Source organism: Salmo salar, chromosome ssa04 (genome assembly GCF_905237065.1).
Source record: "Salmo salar chromosome ssa04, Ssal_v3.1, whole genome shotgun sequence".
NCBI classification, from domain to species: domain Eukaryota; kingdom Metazoa; phylum Chordata; class Actinopteri; order Salmoniformes; family Salmonidae; genus Salmo; species Salmo salar.
Window position 1 is genome coordinate 53359380 of NC_059445.1, and position 24905 is coordinate 53384284.

The 24905-nt window shown below is 45.2% G+C and overlaps 1 protein-coding gene across 4 annotated transcripts in view; it reads right to left on the reverse strand.

The window, feature by feature from the left end:
- dscama (Down syndrome cell adhesion molecule a) overlaps positions 1-24905 on the reverse strand; it is a 180140-nt gene that overhangs the window by 2727 nt on the left and 152508 nt on the right. The window contains exons 12-32 of one of the 4 annotated variants that reach the window (XM_014197410.2): positions 17845-18044; positions 17505-17601; positions 17252-17380; positions 16808-16975; positions 15996-16066; positions 15559-15808; positions 14987-15133; positions 9345-9500; positions 8703-8836; positions 8226-8379; positions 5868-5985; positions 5408-5571; positions 5141-5239; positions 4819-5007; positions 4377-4667; positions 2853-3029; positions 2691-2721; positions 2392-2507; positions 1973-2122; positions 1138-1335; positions 601-903 (exon numbers count right to left, since the gene is read on the reverse strand). In XM_014197410.2, coding sequence (XP_014052885.2) covers positions 601-903; positions 1138-1335; positions 1973-2122; positions 2392-2507; positions 2691-2721; positions 2853-3029; positions 4377-4667; positions 4819-5007; positions 5141-5239; positions 5408-5571; positions 5868-5985; positions 8226-8379; positions 8703-8836; positions 9345-9500; positions 14987-15133; positions 15559-15808; positions 15996-16066; positions 16808-16975; positions 17252-17380; positions 17505-17601; positions 17845-18044 — 3342 coding nt within the window. Of the gene's footprint in view, positions 1-600; positions 904-1137; positions 1336-1963; positions 2123-2391; positions 2508-2690; positions 2722-2852; positions 3030-4376; positions 4668-4818; positions 5008-5140; positions 5240-5407; positions 5572-5867; positions 5986-8225; positions 8380-8702; positions 8837-9344; positions 9501-14986; positions 15134-15558; positions 15809-15995; positions 16067-16807; positions 16976-17251; positions 17381-17504; positions 17602-17844; positions 18045-24905 lie in introns of all 4 variants that reach the window. The other 3 variants (XM_014197409.2, XM_014197411.2, XM_045717100.1) reach the window with 3 other exon arrangements.

Below are 24905 nucleotides of genomic sequence, written 5' to 3' on the forward strand. Positions count from 1 at the left end.
GGTTTTCCAGAAATCCTTTCATGTTTATTCCCTGTTGATTCCGGGAATCCTCCATCTGGGATTTCGGGAAAACCAAGGAATTTATTGAAAGTTCCCAGAATTGTGCAACCCTAAGCATTGCTAGACCATTATCTTCAGAACAGTTAAATTGATATATCAGTAGTAAATATTTACGAACCCCAAACCCTGGGATATGATCTCGTTGGCCTGACATTTACGAGGGTGAGGGAAATGGCCCTGAATTGATTTGTTTGGTCTGACTGACCAGCTTTGTGTTTTAAATGGATATTACAGAGTTTGTTAGTTTTTATTGGCACATGAAGAACATAATACCTTGAAATGTTACGACACAGAGTTATTCAATTCAGCTACAGTTCCGCATACAGGTAACAGACCATAGACTAACCCCACAGTGTATATATGAAGAAAATATGTATCAGATCTTAAAGTGAACGTTAGGGTTAGGATTAGCGTTAGGGCTTGGGGGGGGCTCTCAAACCATAGCATTACAGGCATGGTGAAGGCTAGCAAACATTAGCAACAGAGCTCAGAGTTAGCTACAGCTACAGCAGAGTTAGCAATGTGTCTACGTGGCCTCACCCGGTCTGTGAGCTTTTGGTGCGGCCATGTTCATGACTCGGCTGACGTCCTGAGGCTTGGGCGGGGAGGCAGTGAACCTGCAGATGCCTGACTCGGAGGGTGTGCTGGACGTCAGGCTGTCTGTGTATTCATTGGTGCCTGCTGTCATCTGCTCCGACGACGTATCCGAGATGAAGCACTCTGTGATGGTAAACTTGGCGTGCCGCAGCTGCTCCTCCATCTTGGCATGCTCGTAGGCCCGCGCCAGCTCCTCGTAGGTGGACGAGGCGCTCTCTGTGGACACCATGCTGCTCCGTGCCCGGTCTATACCAGGGGTTAGGGTTAGAGGCCATGTTAGTAGAGCAGTTAGGGGCTAACACTAGCAGTAGCATTGCTATAAACTGTTGGCATTGTTGAAAGTTCTATAGTAGGCAGATCTGTTTTTATTAAAGAGGTGAGAGGTGTTGTTATGGTTAAGGGTGATGTTACAGACATTCTTATATGGGGACTGTTACAGCGGTTGTTACAGACTTGTCTCATCTTCAGGTGCGTTGTTACCTGTGTCCTGAGATGGGCTGACGCTGTAGCTGTCACTCTCCTTGTCCACAGAGCCGGCCACCCGTGGCGTGGGCAGTCTCCAGTCAGTGCTCAGGGTGTGGGCCGAGACAGGCGGGTGTGGTCGGTTCAGGGTCCACTGGCTAGCGTAGCGGTTACGTGCGGCAGGGCCTGCTTTGGCTGTGCGGCGGGCTGTGGGATCTGACAAGGAAGGATACAGAAAATGACATCACAGTCACACACCAGGGTGTTATGTCACATAGCAAGGGTTCATCTTGAGTACTGCAATGCTCTGTTTTTTTAAGCTGACTGTGAGTGTTTTTAAGGGTGGCAGTAAGTGTGTATCTGGCAATAGCAATGACGGCTGGACACCCAATCCTCACATAAACCAACGAAAAGAAAACGCCCTTCATCACAATATCTCACCTGGAGTTCATCTCAGGACCTCGTGTCCACACAAATACAATAGCTTACAATAACAGTGAGAAAACGGTTTGATTGGGTTGACTGCAGCCCTCCACAAATATGTACATTTTTGATTGGATGCAATACACATACATAATCATTCATGTTTAGAATTGAAAATAATATAACAGCAATAATCACTGTGTTGAAAGTAAATGGTTATCAGTGTGAACAACATCAGTGGAGATGGTAGGGGCAGTGCTCCTAATGCTTCTGATGACTCTCTGAGGACTGGAGCTGAATGAAACCAGTCTGTTGTCTGGAATCAACTCTAGCTGAATAAATTCCAGCTGTATGAATGCAATCCTGATCGCACTTATTAATTCTAGCTCCACCGCTAGTAAAGTAAAGAGGATGTCCGTACTGGACTTACTGGTTCCTGGCCTAGCATCAGATACATCCACTAGAGGTCCGGTGGCCTGGGACAGGGACTGGTAGTGGACGGTGTGGGTAACCGTAGATGACTTCTGTTTCTGAGTCTCCCCAAAGTCATTGTCAGTCAGCAGCACTGTGGACCTGTCGTCTGAAATAGAGAGAATCATTTCACAAACATGGTCACCCACAGTATGATGAGAATCGCCACAGTAGATACTACTACCACATAGAAGGCCACAGATATGTGATATTCACATATTGTTATCCAATGTTACACAAGTTTCCCACTCGTATTTCCTACTTGGAAGCTCATTATGAGTTTTGACATGTCCGGGAGCTTTCCTGGAGTTTCAGTCCAAAGTTTCCGATAATTCAGAGAACACATGAAAGCAGCATAATGTATCAGTGTCCACTCACCGACTGTCTCCATGGTGTCTCGCTCCTCTATGAGCAGCTGGGCTCGGGGGATGTCGATGTGCATTCTAAGGGTCTGCTGCTGCTTGTTGATGGTGTCTGCAGGTCGTGTGTTTTTACTGTGGAACACAGGAAACAACATACGCTGGTCAATAAAGACCTCATTACACTGCATCAGATATTCAGATACTGGTGATTCTAATATGATTCTATAGATACAGTACTGAATGTTTTTTCTTCCATTAATGCATTAGACAATAGTAACTGTCTATAAAGTTATATGTCAAACTGCTCATGCTTACCTCATCAGCATCTCTGCCAAACTTTTCGCATCTACAGAGAAAACAAGAACAAAAATCACATTACATACAGATGATACTCACACTATACTTGACAATAGTTACAGAAATTTTATAGAAATCTAACCAATCAGGTGTTGCCCTGTTGCTGCTGTGACCTCTCACCTCTGAGCCTCTTCAGTCTCTGTTCCCTCCTCCTCCTCCTGAGGACTAGCAGCAGGACGAAGACCAGCACGATTCCCACCAGCACACAGGAGATGATGGTCACCATCTTCAGACCCTCGTTACTGGACGTACTGTCCACACTCACCGTTGGAGCCTTCACCAGTGGAGCAATGGTACCTTGAGAGGTCATAGAGATGTCATTAGCTGACAAACTATGACATGTGTTATGACAACATTATGTAGGTTGATGTATAACACCCTCAGCGGGGCTGGGTAAATTAGGTTTTCAGGGGAATTGGAAGAGTGCCTGTAATGCGACTTCCGCTTTGGCGATCTTAACTCCTCCTCTATATTTAGTGGATTGGTTGAATTGTGCAGAAGAGAAACTCCCTGACAGTTTTCTTTCTCGTCAGGACCAGAATCTGGGGCATCCCACTCAGGCGTTTCTTTAACGCCTGCTACGTTAGGTTACTTGTACAATAACTAGAAGGTTGTCAAGTGTCGCAACCAGGCCTGGTAGATGAGAGAATGACTGCAAAAAAATCATCCAAACACGAACACATATTAAGCCTATACAGCAGTGGAGGCTGGTGTGAGGAACTATAGGAGGACAGGCTCATTGTAATGGCTGGTAGTGGTTTCCATATGTTTGATGTGTTTAATACCGTTCCCATAATTCCATTCCAGCCATTACAATGAGCCTGTCCTCCTATAGCTCCTCCCACGAGCCTCCTCTGCTATGCAGTGTCTGTTGATGAATAGTAAATACTAAATGAGCTTTGTGTTAATGTTTAAAACATGGATCAAGCACCTGGCACAAGGTAACAGTGCCTCTACATCTTGAATCCCAATCTTAATGTATTTTCCATCAAACCCACCCAATCTGCTCCAACAAGCTGCTGCAGCACTGCGCTAGCTGCAATCAGCACCTGACCTTCTGCCAAACTGGCAGTAATGCCCACTTGACAGAAAATCAACTCATCCTTCTTAGCTGAAAACAAAGCTCTTTTTTCCCCCTTTTACACTTCCTGGATGGCTGGGGGGTTAGATGGATGTGGTGGGGACAAATAGACTAAGGTCTAGTGAAGGTGTGTGTGTGTGTGTGTGTGTGTGTGTGTGTGTGTGTGTGTGTGTGTGTGTGCGCGTGCATCTGTGTGTGAAATCGCCACGGCCACTGGAGTCAGCAGAACATCTACTTGAGGTACTTTACTGCCCCATTCATCAGTTAGGCCTAGAGCCTTTTAAAGCCTGGACCAGGGAAAGACTAGCATGAGACAGTCACTTTAATGGCAAGGAGGAGAGAAGAGCTCCAAGGACCAGTAAGTAGCTAAATATGAGGTAATTTCCTTCTCCTCTACGGCAGGTATAGGACATACCGTAAATGAACGTTTTTGATGGAACCTCAGGCAGTTGTGACACAATTTTCAAGGAATGGTTAGGTAAACTTTTAAACTACAGTTCTTCATTCTTTATTCAGATATCCTGAATAAGTCACTATAAACGTGTATAGACAAGTGAACTCACTGCCATCGTAGCTCAGAGTGGAAAACTTGACCCTCTTCTCTGCTGAGCCGGCGCTGTTAAACACCTTCATCTGCAGTTCGTACCAGGTGGCCTCGGCCAGGTCATACAGGATGTAGCTCTTGGTCAGAGAGGTGCGCTGGGCCGTGGTCCACGTGGGAGACTCCACCGAACGGTACTCTAACGTGAAGGATGTGATTGGACAGCCGCCGTTGTTCCAGCCAATCAGGTTGAGCCTGACACGTGTGGCATTGATACTGGTGAAGAGCTCCTGTTCTTTAGAGTACTGGGGTTCTGTTGGGAGTGAGGAGAGAGGAGTCAGACCACACAAACACTTCAATGAGAGGTCTTTCCATAAGAATGAGTTTTTCCATTAATTCAGTAAAAGCAATGGGGTCACTATTTATTAAAAACCATACGTAAAAGGATGTCACCATCTCCCTACCTTTCCCATGAGTCTTAGCCTCGATGATCTCACTGATGCGCCCTGGCCCCACAGCATTCTGGGCAGTCAGGGTGAACTTGTACCAGGTGCCACACTTCAGGTTCTCCAGTCGATAGGAACGCTCACTAGGGCTGATGGCAAAGTTGCCCCACTTCTCACTGTTGTCCTCTGAGTATTGCAGGATGTAGCCTGATGTGTGAGAGAGAGGTTGGGATGTTACAGTGTTGCCTGCTATTTAATAAAGTCAGTAAGTTGTTGTCCAAGGGAAAACAAAAATCTCCAATAATAGTTAGTGCTGCTGCTAGCTGCGTTGGTGTCTGACCTCGTATGGAGCTGCCTCCGTTGTCTCCTGGTATCCAGGACAGAGTGATGGAAGTGGTGGTCGTCTTGGTAACGGTGAGACGAGGCTGGTCCGGGGGAACTAGAAGTACAAATATGGATTTTATTTAAGTCCTTCTACCTCATGATGATATCCTTTCACTTCACTACCTATGACTAGCTATGATGAATACATGTCTATTTAGTATTGTTATGAACTGACCTGAAGACTGGTAAACTGGATTGTTCCACCATACACTAACTGACTTACCTTGAACCTGCAGGTTGAGGATGATTTTATCTGGCCCAAAACTGTTGCTAGCCACACAGGTGTAGTTCCCAGAATCCTCAGCTTTCACTGTGCGGATGACCAGGCTGCCGTTACCCTGAACGATGCGTCTACTGTCAATCACAGCAGGGGCGGGGCTTCCATTGCTGAATCACAAATGTACGAAAGACAGTCAGACAATGAACTACAGTGAGATACACCACAGAGAAAATCTTTGAAAAGTATTGGATAATGTTACAATACTTTTATGTGTATAGGAATATGCGACACATGTAAACAAACATAATTTTTTTACATTCTGCTGATAAGTGTGAAAGGATAGTGCAAACACACAAGGTCTTCACTGGTATTTAGTGTGCGTTAAAAGTGACTCAGAACACAGTCTGTACTAAGTTCTACTGTCTGTCCTACATGCAGCAGATGTGTTGTACTCTGTACTCACGTCTCCTTGAGCCACTTGACCGTGGGGGCTGGGTCGCCCACCGCCTTACAGGGCAACACGATGTCCCTCATCCAGGGGGTGGTCACTGTGCCGTTGAATGTCAGGATCTGAGCAGGAGCTGCACACACACACACCACAACCGGGTCAAATACTTTGGCTGACTTGATTTAGTTTTCCTGGTACAACAGAAGTAATGGAATAGACCCAAAGGTGGAAATTGATCCCAAATACTTTCAAGGGAAGCTCTATAAAAGCAGAGTAAACTGTTAGTTTCTTATCCAACTTTATTGAATTCCCCACCTCTTTGTCTACACCTGCACCCCTTAAGACATACAGAGCCCATCTCTGTGCTTAGACAGATATAAAGTGGTCTGTTTGCAGAGGTGTAAAAAGTATTCAATTGTCTTACTTGAGTGAAATTAAAGATACTTTAATGTAAAATGACTCAAGTAAAAGTGAAAGTAACCCAGTAAAATACTACTTGAGGAAAAGCCTAAAAGTATCAGATTTTAAATGGACTTAAGTACAGTGGTGGAAAAAGTACTCAATTGTCATACTTGAGTACAAGTATAAAGTAAAAGTAAATGCTATACCTCAAATTCCTTATATTTAGCAAACCAGATGGCACAATTTCCTTTTGTATTACTTTTTTTGATAGCCAGGGGCACACTCCAGCACTCAGACATAATTTACAAAGGAAGAATTTATGTTTAGTGAGTCCACCAGATCAGAGGCAGTAGGGATGACCAGAGACATGTGAATTTGACCTTTTTCCTGTACTGCTAAGCATTCAAATTGTAACTGTACTTTTGGGTGTCAGGGAAAATGTATGGAGTAGAAAGTACATACTTTTCTTTAGGAATGTAGTGAAGTAAAAATAAAAGTAGTCGAAAATATAAATAGTAAAGTAAATTACAGATACCCCAAAAAATGACTTAAATATTTTTACTTAAGTACTTTACACCACTGTCTGTTTGGGACGAGGATGGTCAGGCAGCAGATTGATTTCTAAAACACATCAGGTCTGGAACTCCAGACTGGAAACCACATGTATCACCCTTGCCTCTAACAGGATGAGAACGTCCAGATAATGTCGCGAGGTCCCGACTCTAACCACTACACTGCCTACCACTGCTCACCATCAGCTTATCAGTTCTCACCAAGAAGCACAGCGCTGTTAGCTTATCAGTTCTCACCAAGCAGCACAGTGCTAACAGCTTATCAGTTCTCACCAAGCAGCAAAGTGCTGACAGTTTATCAGTTCTCACCAAGCAGCACCATGCTGACAGCTTATCAGTTCTCACCAAGCAGCACCATGCTGACAGCTTATCAGTTCTCACCAAGCAGCACCATGCTGACAGTTTATCAGTTCTCACCAAGCAGCACCATGCTGACAGCTTATCAGTTCTCACCAAGCAGCACCATGCTGACAGCTTATCAGTTCTCACCAAGCAGCACCATGCTGACAGTTTATCAGTTCTCACCAAGCAGCACCATGCTGACAGCTTATCAGTTCTCACCAAGCAGCACAGTGCTAACAGCTTATCAGTTCTCACCAAGCAGCACCATGCTGACAGTTTATCAGTTCTCACCAAGCAGCACCATGCTGACAGCTTATCAGTTCTCACCAAGCAGCACAGTGCTAACAGCTTATCAGTTCTCACCAAGCAGCAAAGTGCTGACAGTTTATCAGTTCTCACCAAGCAGCACCATGCTGACAGCTTATCAGTTCTCACCAAGCAGCACCATGCTGACAGTTTATCAGTTCTCACCAAGCAGCACCATGCTGACAGCTTATCAGTTCTCACCAAGCAGCACAGTGCTGACAGCTTATCAGTTCTCACCAAGCAGCACAGTGCTGATAGCTTATCAGTTCTCACCAAGCAGCACAGTGCTGACAGCTTATCAGTTCTCACCAAGCAGCACAGTGCTGACAGCTTATCAGTTCTCACCAAGCAGCACAGTGCTGATAGGGTGAAATATCAGACTTATTTCATTCAGTTTGATGAGCTCGTTTCAACTACATTCACATCCTGAGATGGAGGTGGGGATAGTATGGTCTCCTCTTTTTACTGATCTTACCTAAATTCATCCTGATGAAACTCTCTTCCAACTTTTGTCAATCTGAGTAAACTCTAAGTTAGGCAACTCATAGGGAGAGGTTCTCAGGGTTATGCCCCTTTAAATGTTCTGATCAAGACTTTGACAGAAAACATAACTCAAATACATCAGCACACATGCACACAGTGAAAATGAGCTGATGTCTTTTGTGTCTTCTAAAAACATTCAGAGACTGAGACACCTCAACTTATCATCTGTTTCAGGATAATGAGAAGGGAAACAATAAGCTCCACCTACCCTCGGTCTGGGGCTTGACGGTGATGATGTCGCTGGCGTTGCCACGGCCGGCTGCGGTGACGGCCACCACCCAGATGCTGTACTGGCGGTTCCTGCTCAGGTTGGGGATACGGTAGAAGAATACGTCTGGAGCTGCTTCAAACTCACTGCTCACCTGTAGGCGGGGAGAGACCGGCATGATGTTAGCAGAGAGATACAGGACTTACTCCAAATGTCTGTACCAAGGTATCAATTATTAGAGTTGAACATTGATGTCACAGCCCAGACAATTTTAGATAGAGGGTTTATAAGCCAGCAGTACTTCATCAGTCTCCCTGTAGCCTTGTGCACCATGCAGGCTTCTTATCTAGTCTAGCCCTTGAACCTGGTGCCTCCCTCTCCTCCAATTATATCAGGTCTCTTAAATCTACTGTATGCCCACCACTGGCATGGCTTCATCCCTGTACTCTGAAACCCAGTACTCTGTGTCCTCCTTACCGTGGGGTGTGGGTTAGAGCAGAAGACTGTGTATTTCCTGATGATGCCGTTGAGTTTGAGAGGAGGGAGCCACGACACAAACACCATCGAGTTAGACGCCGCCGCTGCCTTCACGCCAGCCGGCGGACCAGGAACTGGTGAGGGAAAACAGTGAAATAGGGAAATATACATTATTACCCTTATCCTCGTTTTGTGTATCATCTAAGGAAACCACTCTGTATTTAAGTTTTGCCAGTGTCAAAATCAGTCATTCCAGTAACCGTGCCTGAACGTCTGATGCTACAGGGCGATCTGCAATATGCAGGAGCTGCAGTTTTTCAGCTACTTATGTGAGTCTTCTGCACCAACTGTCAACAAAAATTGATATAATTTCACACCAAATTCAAACAGAAGTCCTGTCATAATTATTTACTTTTCAAAACGCTCTTCCATAATGCAAGAGGGGATATGCAAATCTAGGCACGGTTGACCTACCACAGTTGACCCCTGACCTCTAGTATGATTAGTATGATGCAGTTTCCCCTACACAGTGATCTAAGGTCAGTTTAGCATCTTCCCCCTAATAGTTAAGGTTAGAATTTAGGGAGCATAAGCTGATCCTAGATCAGTGCCTGAAGTCTTCTGGTCTACTGGTGTGCGTACCGTCCTCCTTGGTGCGGGTGAAGATCTGCTCGCTGCGCACCCCGTCCCCGGCCCGGGTGAAGGTCAGCACCTGGATGCTGTAGTTGGTGTACTTCTCCAGACCATCCAGCTCCAGAGACGGCTTAGAGGTGGTCACGTTTCGGATCTCCCCCAGCTCTGAGATCGGAGAAGGAGAGGAAGGGATAGAGGGCAGTGAGAGGAAATAAGGGTAGGGAGCATGGAAAAGAGACAGGGAAGAAGGGAGGGAGAAAAACAAGGATGTCAAATGCAGAATTACTGTAAATGTCAACTAACTTAGATGAAAAGGTGCTTGTATGCTACAGGTAAATACAAAACATTAAGAACACTTGCTCTTTCCATGACATAAACTGACCAGGTGAATCCAGGTGAAAGCTATGATCCCTTATTGATGTCACTTGTTAAATACATTTCAATCAGTGTAGATGAAGTAGAGGAGACAGGTTAAAGAATGATTTTTAAGCCTTGAGACATGGATTGGGTATGTGTGCCATTCAGAGGGTGAATGGGCAAGACAAAATATCCAAGTGCCTTTGAACGGGGCATGGTAGTAGGTGCCAGGCGCACTGGTTTGTGTCCAGAACTGCAACGCTGCTGGGTTTTTCACACTCAACAGTTTCCTGTGTGTATCAGTAATGCTCCACCTTCTAAAGGACATACAGCCAACTTTACACAAATATGGGAAGCATTGGGTTCAACATGTGCCAGCATCCAGGTGGAATGCTTTTGACACCTTGTAGAGTCCATGCCCTGACGAATTGAGGCTGTTCTGAGGGCAAAGGGGGATGCAACAATATTAAGAAGGTGTTCCTAATGTTTTGTACACTCAGTGAATGCTTGTATAGTATAACACATACAGTACCAGGCAGTAGTTTGGACACAACTACTCATTGCAGGGTTTTTCTTTATTTTGTACTATTTTCTACATTGTAGAATAATAGTGAAGACATCAGAACTATGACATAACACATACGGAATCATGTTGTAAGCAAAAAAGTGTTAAACTGACCAAAATATATTTTTGATTCTTCAAAGTAGCCACCCTTTGCCTTGATGACAGCTTTGCACACTCTTGGCATTCTCTCAACCACCTTCACCTGGACTGCTTTTCCAACAGTCTTGAAGGAGTTCCCACATGTGCTGAGCACTTGTTGGCTGCTTTTCCTTCACTCTGCGGTCCAACTCATTCCAAACAATCTCAATTTTGTTGAGGTCGGGTGATTGTGGAGACCAGGTCATCTGATGCAGCACTCCATCACTCTCTTCTTGGTCAAATAGCCCTTACACAACCTGGAGGTGTGTTTTGGGTCATTGTCCTGTTGAAAAACAAATGATAGTCCCACTAAACGCAAACCAGATGGGATGGCGTATCACTGCAGAATGCTGTGGTAGCAATGCTGGTTAAGTGTGCCTTGAATTCAAAATAAATCACAGTGTCACCAGCAAATCACCCCCACACCTCCTCCTCCATGCTTCACGGTGGGAACCACACATGCGGAGATCCTCCGTTCACTTACTCTGCGCCTCACAAATACGCGGCGATTGGAACCAAAAGTTTCAAATTTGGACTTATCTAATGTCCAATGCTCGTGTTTCTTGGCCCAAGCAGCTCTCTTCTTCATATTGGTGTCCTTTAGTAGTAGTGGTTTCTTTGCAGCAATTCGACCATGAAGGCCTGATTCACGCAGTCTCCTCTGAACAGTTGATGTTGAGATGTGTCTGTTACTTTTATTTATTTGGGCTGCAATTTCTGAGGCTGGTAACTCTAATGAACTTATCCTCTGCAGCAGAGGTAACTCTGTGTCTTCCTTTCCTGTGGTGGTCCTCATGAGAGCCAGTTTCATCATAGCGCTTGATGGTTTTTGACATTTTCCAGATTGACTGATCTTCATGTCTTAAAGTAATGATGTACTGTAACTTCTCTTTGTTTATTTGAGCTGTTCTTGCCATAATATGGACTTGGTATTTCACCAAATAGGGCCATCTTCTGTATACCACCCCTACCTTGTCACAACACAACTGATTGGCTCAAACGCATTAAGACAGAAAGAAATTTCACAAATTAACAAGGCAACTGTTAATTTAAATGCATTCCAGGTGACTACCTCATGAAGCTGGTTGAGAGAATGTCAAAAGTGTGCAAAGCTGTCATCAAAGCAAAAGGTAGTTACTTTGAAGAAGCTCAAATATAAAATAAAAAACACTTTTTTGGTTACTACATGATTCCATATGTGTTATTTCATAGTTTTGATGTCTTCACTATTATTCTACAATGTAGAAAATAGTAAAAGAAGACAAACCCTGGAATGAGTAGGTGTGTCCAAACTTTTAACTGGTGCTGTACATAAAATAATATGTCCAAGGATGTCATAGCAGTGATAGCACAGCCTTGAATCAAAACATGGACACAAATACAGGATTAAAAAGCCCATCCAAGGTCTGTTCTGGTGTGTCTGCCCTTGACTCTGACGATGCTTTTCTAAGTGTTGAATAATGGATGCCTCTCCCTCTCTCTATTTCTCGATCTTCCCCTCCTCTACTGCAGTCTGGATTAGAGCCACAGTCTGTTAATGCTCCATCCTCCCTGTTAGTACACTTAATAGGTTTATGAGTCATAATAGTGTGATTTGGAAACGTGCAGTAAAATATATGCTGTATACTACAATAGCTGTGATCAATGAATTCTGACTCACTGTACTGTAGGTACTGTGCATTCGGTAAATATTCGGACAATTTCCCTTTTTCCACATTTTGTTAGATTACAGACTTATTCTAAAATGGATTAAATAAAACACTTTCCTCATCAATCTACACACAATACCTCATAATGACAAAGCAAAAACAGGTTTTTAGACATTTTTGCAAATGTATTACAAATAAAAAACAGAAATACCTTATTTACATAAGTATTCATTTGCTATGAGACTCAAAATTGAGCGTCATTTGCTATGAGATTCGAAATTGAGCTCAGGTGCATCCTGTTTCCATTGATCATCCTTGAGATGTTTCTACCACTTGATTGGAGTCCATCTGTGGTAAATTCAATTGATTGGACATGATTTGGAAAGGCACACACTTGTCTATATAAGGTCAAAAACCAAGCCATGAGGTTGAAGAAATTGTCCGTAGAGCTCCAAGACAGGATCGTGTCGAGGCACAAATCTGGGGAAGGGTACCAAAATATTTCAGCAGCATTGAAGGTCGCCAAGGACACAGTGGCCTCCATCATTCTTAAATGGAAGACATTTGGAACCACCAACACTGAGCAATCAGGAGAGAAGGGCCTTGGTCAGGGAGGTGACCAAGAACCTGATGTTCACTCTGACAGAGCTCCAGAGTTCCTCTGTAGAGATGGGAGAACCTTCCAGAAGGACAACCATACCTGCAGCACTCTACCAATCAGGCCTTTGTGGTAGAGTGGCCAGACAGAAGCCACTCCTCAGTAAAAGGCACATGACAACCCACTTGGAGTTTGTCAAAAGGCAACTAAAGGACTCTCAGACCATGAGAAATAAAATTCTCTGGTCTGATGAAACCAAGATTGAACTCTTTGGCCTGAATGCCAAGTGTCCCGTCTGGAGGAAACCTGGCACCATCCCTATGGTGAAGCATGGTGGTGGCAGCATCATGCTGTGGGGATGTTTCTTAGAGGCAAGTATCGGGAGACTAGTCAGGATCGAGGGAAAGATGAACAGAACAAAGTACAGAGAGATCCTTGATGAAAACCTGCTCCAGAGCGCTCAGGACCTCAGACTGGGGTGAAAGTTCACCTTCCAACAGGACGATGACCCTAAACACACAGCCAAGACAACGCAGGAGTGGCTTCGGGACACTCAATCGAACATCTCTGGAGAGACCTGAAAATAGCTGTGCAGCGACGCTCCCCATCCAACCTGACAGAGCTTGAGAGGATATGCAGAGAAGAATGGGAGAAACTCCCCAAATACAGGTGTGCCAAGCTTGTAGCGTCATACCCAAGAAGACTCGAGGCTGTAATTGCTGCCAAAGGTGCATCAACAAAGTATTGAGTAAAGGGTCTGAATACTTATGTAAATGTGATATTTCCGTTATTATTATTTTTATACATTTGAAAAAAAAACTGTTTTTGCTTTGTCATTATGGGGTATTGTGTATAGATTGATGAGGGGAAAAAACTATTTAATCCATTTTAGAATAAGGTTGTAATGTAACAAAATTTGGAAAAAGTCAAGGGGTCTGAATACTTTCCGAATGCACTGTATATGAAATCCATAAAATATCTGATAAATATACACCATTGATGGGTGCTGAGTTAGATTACTGCAGTGACAGACTGGTGCCAAATGTTTAGAGCAGAGTTGATGGATAAGACAGTTGCTCCACCATCTTAGAAAAAGGGCCTATATCCCCCTCTGCTGGTGCATGAGGTGAACAACCCATGATACTTTCCCAACAACAACATTTATATTGCTCACATTTAAAATATATGAAGAGCACAACAGGCCCTGGCTGAGGGTTTAGACAAGTGTCTTTGACAATAAATACATCAATATGATATCTATCACACATATCACACATTCTTAGTATATATTTTCAGTGAATATATGGATTGCATTTGGATTACTGATACAATGTAATTTGGGTTGTTCATTTAATTCCTTCTGACATTTCTTAATTTCTTAATTTTAGATTATTTGTATATTTGTTTGACATTTTACTGCACTGTTAGGAGCTAGACATTTTACTGCACTATTAGGAGCTAGTAACACAAGCATTTTGCTGCACCCACTATAACATCTGCTAAAAAACTGTGTACGCAACCAATACACTTTGATTTGACATAATTAGTGACATTTTTCATTTAAATGAATAATATATGTATTCATATGAATTGTTGTTAATGTTACATAAGATATCAATATATATATAATATATGTAATACATGGCTATGGCTGTAGTATTGTTGGGAGTGTGTCCCAATATGACATGCACTGTTACTATGCAAACTAGATTGAGTGTTGCTTTTCAATTGGTGCATCCAGGGGCCATCAGAGGGGATGTGATATGACAGATGAGGAGTCAAAAGCAACGGGGCTGTCAGAAGCCATCACTCTGACGTCTCTCCAGCACGTGGCGACTGCATGCCATGCCAGGCTGTCTGACTTGGACTAGAAAGCCTGGGTCACTGCTAATATGTCTCATTCACCCACTTGAATTATCATGCATAGGTAATCATGTTGATACTGTATACATTCTATGTGTCTTGGAGGTTACGGACTAGGGCAGATACAGTCTAACATCTACATCATTCTCTCTCTTTGTGTGTGTGTGTGTGTGTGTGTGTGTGTGTGTGTGTGTGTGCCTGCATGCATCTGTGTGTGTGTGCCTGCATGCATCTGTGTGTGTGTGCCTGCATGCATGCGTGTATGTGTGTGTGTGTGTGTGTGCCTGCATGCATCTGTGCGTGTGTGCCTGCATGCATCTGTGTGTGTGTGTGTGTGTGTGTGTGTGTGTGCCTGCATGCATTTGTGTGTGTGTGTGTCTGCATGCATCTCTGTGTGTGTGTGTGTGTGTGTCTGCATGCATATGTGTGTGTGTGCCTGCATGCATCTGTGTGTGTGTGTGTGTGTGTGTGTGTACTGTACCTCCGTCGGGCAGGTTGGCCCAGTAGATGACTCTGAAGCCGAGCAGGATGCCGTTGAGAGCGTCTTTAGGAGGGGTCAGCCAGGATAGAGAGATGATCTCTGGAGACGCTGCTGTGGCCTGGACGTTCTCTGGAGGCCGGCTGGGAACTGTCACAACCAGGGAGGAGGAAAAACAACATTGTTACCTCAGTCTCCAAACAAGTAGAATGAACAGAGGAGTTTACTGAAGAGAAGAGAATATTGAGATACTCTTGGAAGTGAACTTAATAATGCTTAAAACTAGTGTTTTGGGACCAAGCCTTCATCAGGTATGTTTTTAGCCATGACAAAAATGACCAGCCATGCATGACAATACTGAACATGATAGACACGGTGTCACTATATCAGCAGTACCAACATCATCCACTAGATGTCGATAAAACTCCATCCTGGGAGTTCACTTCCTTCAGAGACAAAACATCAGCCATTTGACCCTTGATGCACCACAATACTGTTTGAAATCAGTCAGATTTCCACTGTCCACAATATTGTTACTGATAGCTAAAGGCAGACTGTGTGTGTGTCCTCCTCACCATCCTCCAATGTGGTAGAGATGACCTCCTGGGAGGAGGGTCCTGTCCCAGCGCTGTTGCTGGCCTGCACCACCACTCCATACTGGGTGAACTTCTTCAGGTTGTCCAGGGTGACGCTCTCACTGTGGTCGTTGTCCCCCGTCGTCTCCATGCTGATGACGTTGAACTGGTAGTTTCCCCCGGTGCTGAACTCCCTGTAGCCCACCTGGTAGCCACGGATCGCCCCGTTCTGGAGGTGCTTCTTAGGGGCCTGGTGAAGGACAGAGGGAGGGAAGAGAGGGGAACGTACATTTAGGTATTGGGGGACATCTTCTTGAGGACAGAATAATGGTTGTGGCCCTCAATGACCTGATATGTAACAGACCATGTAGCTAGTAGACCACTGAGCTACAGTAAATTCTTCTCAGTCCTGATGGAATTGATTGAACATATTTTACCCTCCAGGAGACTCTGATGCTCTGAGAGGAGAAAGCTTCAAGCTGCACATCTTGTGGGGGACCATCAGGAGCTAGAAGGAAGAACATACATCAAGGTCATTCAGATCTGAGCTACTGTCAGTTGAGTAGAGAAGGTGCAGGAAGGCAGAAATTAGTCAGCAAAGGAATTAAACTATCCAGTCTGAGTGTATTCTGTAGATTATTCCAGGGTTAAGGCAAAGATCCTGAGACATGGAAGGCTAAGGTTCTACTGTATCTTTGGGTTGACCAGAGTATTTGGTCTCAGATGGCCCAGCCCACTTGAACAGTAATAAAGATGGAGGTCATGTTTATGAGAGGTCATGGGGGACAGAGTCAGAAGAGAAGTGAGAGAGAGAAGTGCAGTAAGGGGATTTGGAGGAACCACCAAAGGGAATGGGAGCAATTTACAGAGGGGCTGGCCAGTGATCTATTGACCGCAGTGTGACATTTACAACATGGTCTGCTAATTGAAAAGTCACGCTTTTAGTGCAGGGTCAGCATGTGTTCAATAATGCAACGGAGCCAATGGAGCTGATGTCACTCTGCTGTTAATGAATTGACTTCCTCATCCCCATTACCCTCTTTTCTACCTCTTTCATCCTAGTCACTTATGTAGGTCTTTCCTTTTGCAGTTCATCATCCTGCCTGTTTGCCTTATGTATTTATGTAGTGCAACAGTCTAAATGTGTATGTACAGTATAGCTACGCATGTCTGTGTGTGCTTGCCTTGTTGTTGTTGTATGTCTGTGTCTGCATACAGTGTGTGTATACATATAGTGGTGGTCTAATACCTGCTTCGTCTGTGGTGATCGTGAGTTCGTTGCTGGCCTCACTCTTGCCGATGTGGTTCTTGGCAAACATGCGGATGCTGTATGTGGAGGAGGGGTGCAGGTCTATGATGGTGGCCTGGTTGAGCTGGGGAGACACGTCTTTGGTCCTTTGGGCCATTTCCCAGGAGCCTGTGGGGCCGGGGTCAAGGGTCAAGGTTTACAGCTAAGTGGGGCTGTAGGTCAAAGCCTGCTAAGTGCATTAGTCTGCTGTATTGAATTATAGCACTGAGAAAAAGTTTAAAAAAATCATTAAAAATCATTATCTGGAAGGCAAGAGGAGCACATTCAGCTTAACATGAGGATACAGAGAATAATTTCATCAGGAGAGACCTTAAAAATACACAAGAAGTGAAAATATTTGTGTTCTGTGCCATACAGAAAAGATAACTCTTGTTTGTCTTGTACCTGATTTGTTCTTGCACTCAATGTCGAAGCCTGTGATTGGGCTGTTTCCATCGAAGCCCATGGTCCAGCGGAGGGCGATGGTCCTGTCCTTCACCTCTCTGATCTCCACCTCAGGAGGGTCCGGGGGCTCTGAGGGACACCACAAAGTCATACAACGCTAGGGTGTTGATTTTGCATCATTACCCTAATTGTGGCGTTATATTTTGTATTTCATTATGTTTTCATGACAATTGTCAGTGGAAGGCAGCTGTACCTTGCACTGTTAGCTGAATGATCCCTCTGTCTTCACCATAGGAGTTGATGGCATGGCAGGAGAAGAAGCCAGAGTCTTCCCTCACTGTCGGCCGGATCTATGTGAAGGGGAAAAGAGGGTCAGCTACATAGATGAGGAAGTGCATGGGCTATATCATTCACAGACAGGGCTCATGATGAGCCATCATCAAACCTGTCTACAAACTGACGAACTTAGTGCAGGCTTTTGCTACACCGCTTTACTCCAAGCAAATGCCCTGCATACCCAGTAGTTCTCCACCTGGCCTCAGCAGAGGTAACTGGGAACAGGGCAGCACCATTCCACTGGTGTGTCTGTATACCTGCAGGGTGGAGATGACCTCGTCGGCCACCTCTTTGACGGTGACCACGTAGCGGTGGCTGCTCTCCGGGTTGATGATGCGCTCCTCCTTCTCCCAGCGCACCATGATGGGTTTTTCCCCGTGGGCCGTGCAGCTCATCCTCTTCTCACTGCCCTGCGTGGCCAGCGTGGTGTTGGGGTACGACGTGATCATGGCCGGGACTGGAAGGGAGAGAGAAAAGGGGGAGGGAAAGAGAGAGAGAGCGAGACAGACAGACAGACAGACAGACAGATAGATGGACAGCAAGAGAAGAGAGGGTGAGAGAGAGAGACAGCAAGAGAGAGAAAGAGAAAGAGTAGAGGAGAGGGGGAGGGAGAAAGATAGAGAAAAGAGTAGAAGGGACATATTACATTAGTTATGAAGTAAGACAGGCTGAACATAAACACGGTTAGCCATAATCCAATTCCAGTTGGACATCATAGTGATACCTGTCACATGGAGGGTCGTTAAAAGACAGGGGAACAGTGTAATGAATCAAATCTCTCTGCTCAAATGACACTTAATTGAGTCATAGTAAAGCTAACCAGTGGTTGCTAAGTGTTTTGGTTTACATTCTGCAGACATTGCTCCAATTTCTAACATAAAACACAGTGAACGCCATGCTTCTTGTTGAACTGTGACAACAAACATCTTATGACAACAAGCAGTCAAGGCTTGGATCTGAGAAAATCCCTATTGGCCGGTCCCTGACAGCACACTAGAACAGCACACTACACACACTAACGACTCACACACACAGCTCATTACCCCCACAACCGAGTGTGTAATGACACACACACACACACACACACACACGGCTCGGCTCCTGTGATGTGATGGAAAGTGTCAGGCGAGGGGTCCCAGATGTTTAAGCTTCATCTCTTATTCATTCCCCGGCCATTTTGAGACACGCTGCAGAAAAATAAGGTTGATTTATTTTGCATGAAAACTATGAATTTTTTGTGAGATGCACTTGAAGTAGTGAGGGAAAAAATAACTCCTCACCCCTTCGGTAAATGTTAGCGTTTTGAGCAACGGTAGTCTCATTGTGCCATTTAAAGTGGCTCCGAGGTGAAAGTTTACCCCAGACAGAGACTGACACTACACTAATGGGTTAATTATAAACTATAAGCTCAAACTAGCCTAGCTAAGACTAACATCATGATGAGATCAGGTGAGAGCCCTCCAATGGGACACTACAGTGTTGATGCGTAGTCAATGAAACACCTATTGTACAGAAGGACTACATGAGGTGAGGTGGCCATAACACAGGGGGAGATCACACAGACAGGACCAATGTAATCAGTGTGTGAGTGGGAGAGTAGCACAGCTGTGTCTGTCTGCCCCGAGGCACATGCCACGGTGCCAGGCTGTTTCATGGGCCTGTAATTGCTGTGTTGATGTATTTTTTTAATATCCGGCAGAATTATGGGTAGTGGAACACGGCTCTGGGGGCGTGGGGGCGAGGTGACTCCTCCACTGGGAGACTCAAACATTGGACAGACACTCATTTTTTATTTCACACAGTGAACTACATAAACACACATGCACATGGTTTAATTAGCAGTACTGACTGATATGTGTATCTCTAGCTGACAGAGTAGAGGTTAGGAGAGCCCCGTCTCTAAACCTGAAGCCCAGAGGGCAACAAACATGATTTATATCAGCCTGCCTCACTAACTGCCTGCAGGGAATTCTGGGATATTCTGCTCCCGTGAGACAAAAGCTGCAGCTCCCCCTCCCAGGCTCCCTTTCACCAGACCAGGTTACCATGCCAACTAGCATCGGACAAGCTATATCTCCCTCTCCCTCTTTCCCTCCATCCCTGTCCTCAAAGGAGGCCATTTATAGTATCCAGGAATAGAACATGGAGCAGCCATTGATTTTCTACAGGACCATGATTACATTATCCCAGCCCAGAATGTCGCAATGCAGACCCAAAATGAAAACAGGGATATACAGTACCAGTCAAAAGTTTGGATAAACCTACTCATTCAAGGGTTTTTCTTTATTTTTATTATTTTCTACATTGTAGAATAATAGTGAAGACAGCAAAACTATTAAATAACACATATGGAATCATGTAGTAAGCAAATAAGTGTTAAACAAATATATATATATTACATTTTAGATTCTTCATAACAACCACCTTTTGCCTTGATGACAGCTTTAAACACTCTTGGCATTCTCTCAACCAGCTTCACCTGGAATGCTTTTCCAACACTCTTGAAGGAGTTCCCACATGTGCTGAGCACTTGTTGGCTGCTTTTCCTTTACTCTGCAGTCCAACTCATTCCAAACCATCTCAATTGGGTTGAGGTCGGGTGATTGTGGAGGCCAGGTCATCTGATGCAGCACTCCATCACTCTATTCTTGGTCAAATAGCCCTTACAGAGCCTGGAGGTGTGTTTTGGTCATTGTCCTGTTGAAAAAAAATGATAGTCCCACTAAGCGCAAACCAGATGGAATGGCATATCACTGCAGAATGCTGTGGTAGCCATGCTGGTTGAGTGTGCCTTGAATTCTAAATAAATCACAGACAGTGTCACCAGCAAAGCACCCCCACACCTCCTCCTCCATGCTTCACAGTGGGAACCACACGGTGGGAACCACACAACCTACTGGTGGACCGCAGACCTATACAGTCGCCCATGGTCTGTGAGTCTTCCACACCCTTCTCTTGTCCACCACGGTCTAATAGCCCCTCTCACGCCTGCCGAGAGACATCGGAGGTTACGTGAAACCTGCGCCTCTATTGTGGAGAGAGTTACCACCTACTCAATAGCTGTCCTATTCGCCCCCCACAAAGGGGTGACCACAACCCCTCCACTTCCGCCTGGGTAAGCACCTCTACATTTTTGAATATTACCAAAAGGCAGTTTGGTATCCCGGCTCTTCTTTCTGCTAATGGGGTCACTCAGTTTGCGGAGGGACTAGTGGACTCGGGGGGCTGCAGGTAATTTCATTGACAAACAATTGGCACAACAGTTAAGAGTCAAACTAATCCCTGTTAATCCGCCCCTTAATGTGCTGGACGGATAACCTCTCGGAACTGGTCTTGTGACTCACATGACCGAAAGTATAACCCTTCAGATTGGCCTCCTTCACTCTGAGGTCATTCAGTTAACCTGTTGGGGGTAGGGGGCAGTATTTGCATGGCCGGATAAAAAACGTACCCGATTTAATCTGGTTATTACTACTGCCCAGAAACTAGAATATGCATATCATTATTGGCTTTGGATAGAAAACACCCTAAAGTTTCTAAAACTGTTTGAATGGTGTCTGTGAGTATAACAGAACTCATATGGCAGGCAAAAACCTGAGAAGATTCCTTACAGGAAGTGACCTGTCTGACAAGTTCTTGTTCTTCTTGGCTCTGTTTATTGAAAACTGAGGATCTTTGCTGTAACGTGACACTTGTTACGGCTCCCATAGGCTCTCAGAAGGCGGGAAAAAGCTGAATGATGTAATTCCAGCCACTGGCTGAAAAACATTAGCGCTTTTGGTAAGTGCTCTATCAGAGGACAATGGGACGGAGGCGCGTGCACGAGTCGACCCCATGTTTTTATTTTCTCTCTCTTTGAACCTAAACACGCATTCCCGGTTGGAATATTATCGCTTTTTTACGAGAAAAATGGCATAAAAATTGATTTTAAACAGCGGTTGACATGCTTCGAAATACGGTAATGGAATATTTAGAAATGTTTTGTCACGAAATGCGTCGTGCGCATCACCCTTCTTTACCATTCGGATAGTGTCTTGAACGCACGAACAAAACAGAGGATATTTGAACATAACTATGGATTATTTTGAACCAAACCAACATTTGTTATTGAAGTAGAAGTCCTGGGAGTGCATTCTGACGAAGAACAGCAAAGGTAATAACATTTTTCTTATAGTAAATCTGACTTTGGTCAGGGCTAAACTTGGTGGGTGTCTAAATAGCTAGCCCTGTGATGCCGGGCTATCTACTTAGAATATTGCAAAATGTGCTTTCACCGAAAAGCTATTTTAAAATCGGACATAGCGAATGCATAGAGGAGTTCTGTATCTATAATTCTTAAAATAATTGTTATGTATTTTGTCAACGTTTATGGTGAGTAATTTAGTAAATTCACCGGAAGTTTTGGGTGGGAATGCATGTTCTGAACATCACATGCCAATGTAAAAAGCTGTTTTTGGATATAAATATGAACTTGATTGAACAAAACATGCATGTATTGTATAACATAATGTCCTAGGAGTGTCATCTGATGAAGATCAAAGGTTAGTGCTTCATTTAGCTGTGTTTTGGGTTTATGTGACATATATGCTTGCTTGGAAAATGGCTGTGTGATTATTTGTGGCTATGTACTCTCCTAACATAATCTAATGTTTTGCTTTCGCTGTAAAGCCTTTTTGAAATCGGACAATGTGGTTAGATTAATGAGAGTCTTGTCTTTAAAATGGTGTAAAATAGTCGTATGTTTGAAAAATTGAAATTATTGCATTTTTGAGGTTTTGTATTTCGCGCCACACTCTTCCACTGGCTGTTGAATAGAGTGGGACGGTGACGTGCCACCTAGCCCATAGAGGTTAATGGTGTTGTCTTCACCTAAAGAACCCCTCATCCTCGGTCACCCCTGGCTAAGCCTTCACGACCCTGCCATCTCCTGGCGGCAAGGGGAACTACTGTCATGGTCTCCCGCCTGTTTTAAGAACTGCTTCAATCTACTCTGTCGAGCCACCTCTATAGAAGGATCGGAGACGGCCATTCCAACCCACATCCCACCTGTATATGCCCAGTTCCAGAGTGTCTTCAGCAAGAAAACGGTGTCCATTCTGCCCCCCTCATCGCCCGGAGGACTGCACGATCGACCTCCTTCCTGGGGCATCGCCCCTGAGGGTTGGATCTACCCCTTGTCCATCCCAGAGAATGAGGCTATGGACACCTATATAGAAGAGGCGGGAGACCATGGGATTAATCCGTCCATCCACATCTCCGGCTGCATCCAGTTTCTTTTTTGTGAAAAAACGATGGTAGTCTCCATCCCTGCATAGATTACCGACCCCTCAATGACATTACTATCAAGAATCGCTTCCCTCTTCCTCTGATTACGGCCGCACTAGAACAAGTTGGACAAGCTACCATCTACTCCAAGCTGGACCTACGTAGTGCTTACAACCTGGTCCGTATCCGAAGTGGAGATGAGTGGAAGATGGCGTTCATCACCACTAGGGGTCACTATGAATACCTGGTTATGCCCTATGGTCTCAACAATGCTCTCGCAGTCTTCCAGTCCTTCATGAATGATGTTTTCCAGGACATGATCAACCAGTTCCTCATCGTGTACATTGACGATATCTTGATCTACTCAACAGGTCCTCCAATGGCTACAGGACCACCATCTTTATGTCAAGGCTGAGAAGAGTGCCTTTCACGTTACTACGGCCTTCCTAGGTTTCGTGTTGACACCAGGAGGGGTCAACATGGATGAAGGGAAAGTCACGGCCGTACTTAGCTGGCCCAAACCTACCACCGTAAAGGAACTACAACATTTCCTAGGATTTTCCAACTACTACCGCCGGTTCATCCGAAACTGCAGCAGCACAACCGCTCTTCTCTCAGCTCTCACCAGTCAAAAAACTTGTATCCTCCAATGGACCGACACCGCCCTTACTGCATTTGAGATCTTGAAATGCCTCTTTGCCTCTGCACCCATCCTTAGGCAGCCAGATCCTACCCTTCCTTTTGTTCTGGAGGTTGATGCATCCGAGGTCGGCGTAGGAGCGGTTTTCTCTCAGCGGATAGGGACACCTCCCAAATTACACCCATGTGGCTTCTATGATATCAGGAACCGAGAGCTCCTTCAGCTGGCCATCGAAGAGTGGCGCCACTGGTTAGAGGGAGCTCATCACCCATTCCTTGTCCTTACCGACCACCGCAATTTGGAGTACTTCAGGAGTGCTAAGAGGCTCAACCCCAGACAGGCTCTGTGGACACTCTTCTTCACCCGATTCAACTTCAACTTCACCGTCACCTATCTACCTGGCAAGAAAAATGTGAAGGCTAATTCCCTATCCCATCTATTTGACTCCCCTTCCTCTAACCCAGCTCCCGAGCCTATCCTGCCTCCGTCTTGTGTTGTGGGACCCATACAGTGGGAAATCCAATCAGCCATCCAAGAGGCCCTATGCCATGACCCAGCACCTACCGACACCCCTGCAGGCAACACCTACGTTCTGGCGTCCGTCAGACCCCAACTAATGCAGTGGTGCCATACCTCGCTGAGTTCTGGCCATCCGGGATCACCCAGACCCCGGAGCTACTGACATGCAAGTTCTGGTGGTCATCCCTAACAGCAGACATCCGAGATTACGTTCTTTACTGTCCCGTCTGTGCATGGGCAAAGAGCCCTCACCAACTACCTACCGGTAAGCTCGAGCCTTTACCTACACCACACATACTATGGTCCCATATTGCCATGGATTTCCTCACTGATCTGCCAGACTCTTCGGGCTTCACTACTATTTTAGTTGTAGTGGACCGGTTCTCCAAGATGTGCTGACTCATCCCCCTTCCGCATCTACCTAAGGCCATGGAAATGGCCGAGTGCATGTTCCAACAGGTGTTTCGTCTGTATGGGATCCCGGAAGACATCGTTTCGGATCAGGGACCCCAGTTCGTCTGCAGGGTGTGGTGAGCCTTCTGCGACCGTCTGGGGGTCTCCATCAGCCTATCCTCCGGATACCATCCACAAACCTACGGGCAGACGGAACGCCTGAATTAAGAAATAGGGAAGTACCTTTGCCAACACTGCACCCACCAACCACACGAGTGAGGTTGCTATCTAGCCTGGGCCAAATATGCACAGAACTCCCTGGTTCATTCCTCACTCCATCTCACTACTTTTCAGTGTGTCCTCAGATACCAACCCCCTGTGTTCCCATGGGAGACAGAGCCCAGAACTGTGCCTGCCATCGATGAGTGGTTTCGACGGAGTGAGCAGGTTTGGGAGACCACACATCGGCACATAGATCAAGCTTCCCTCTCCCAGAAACAG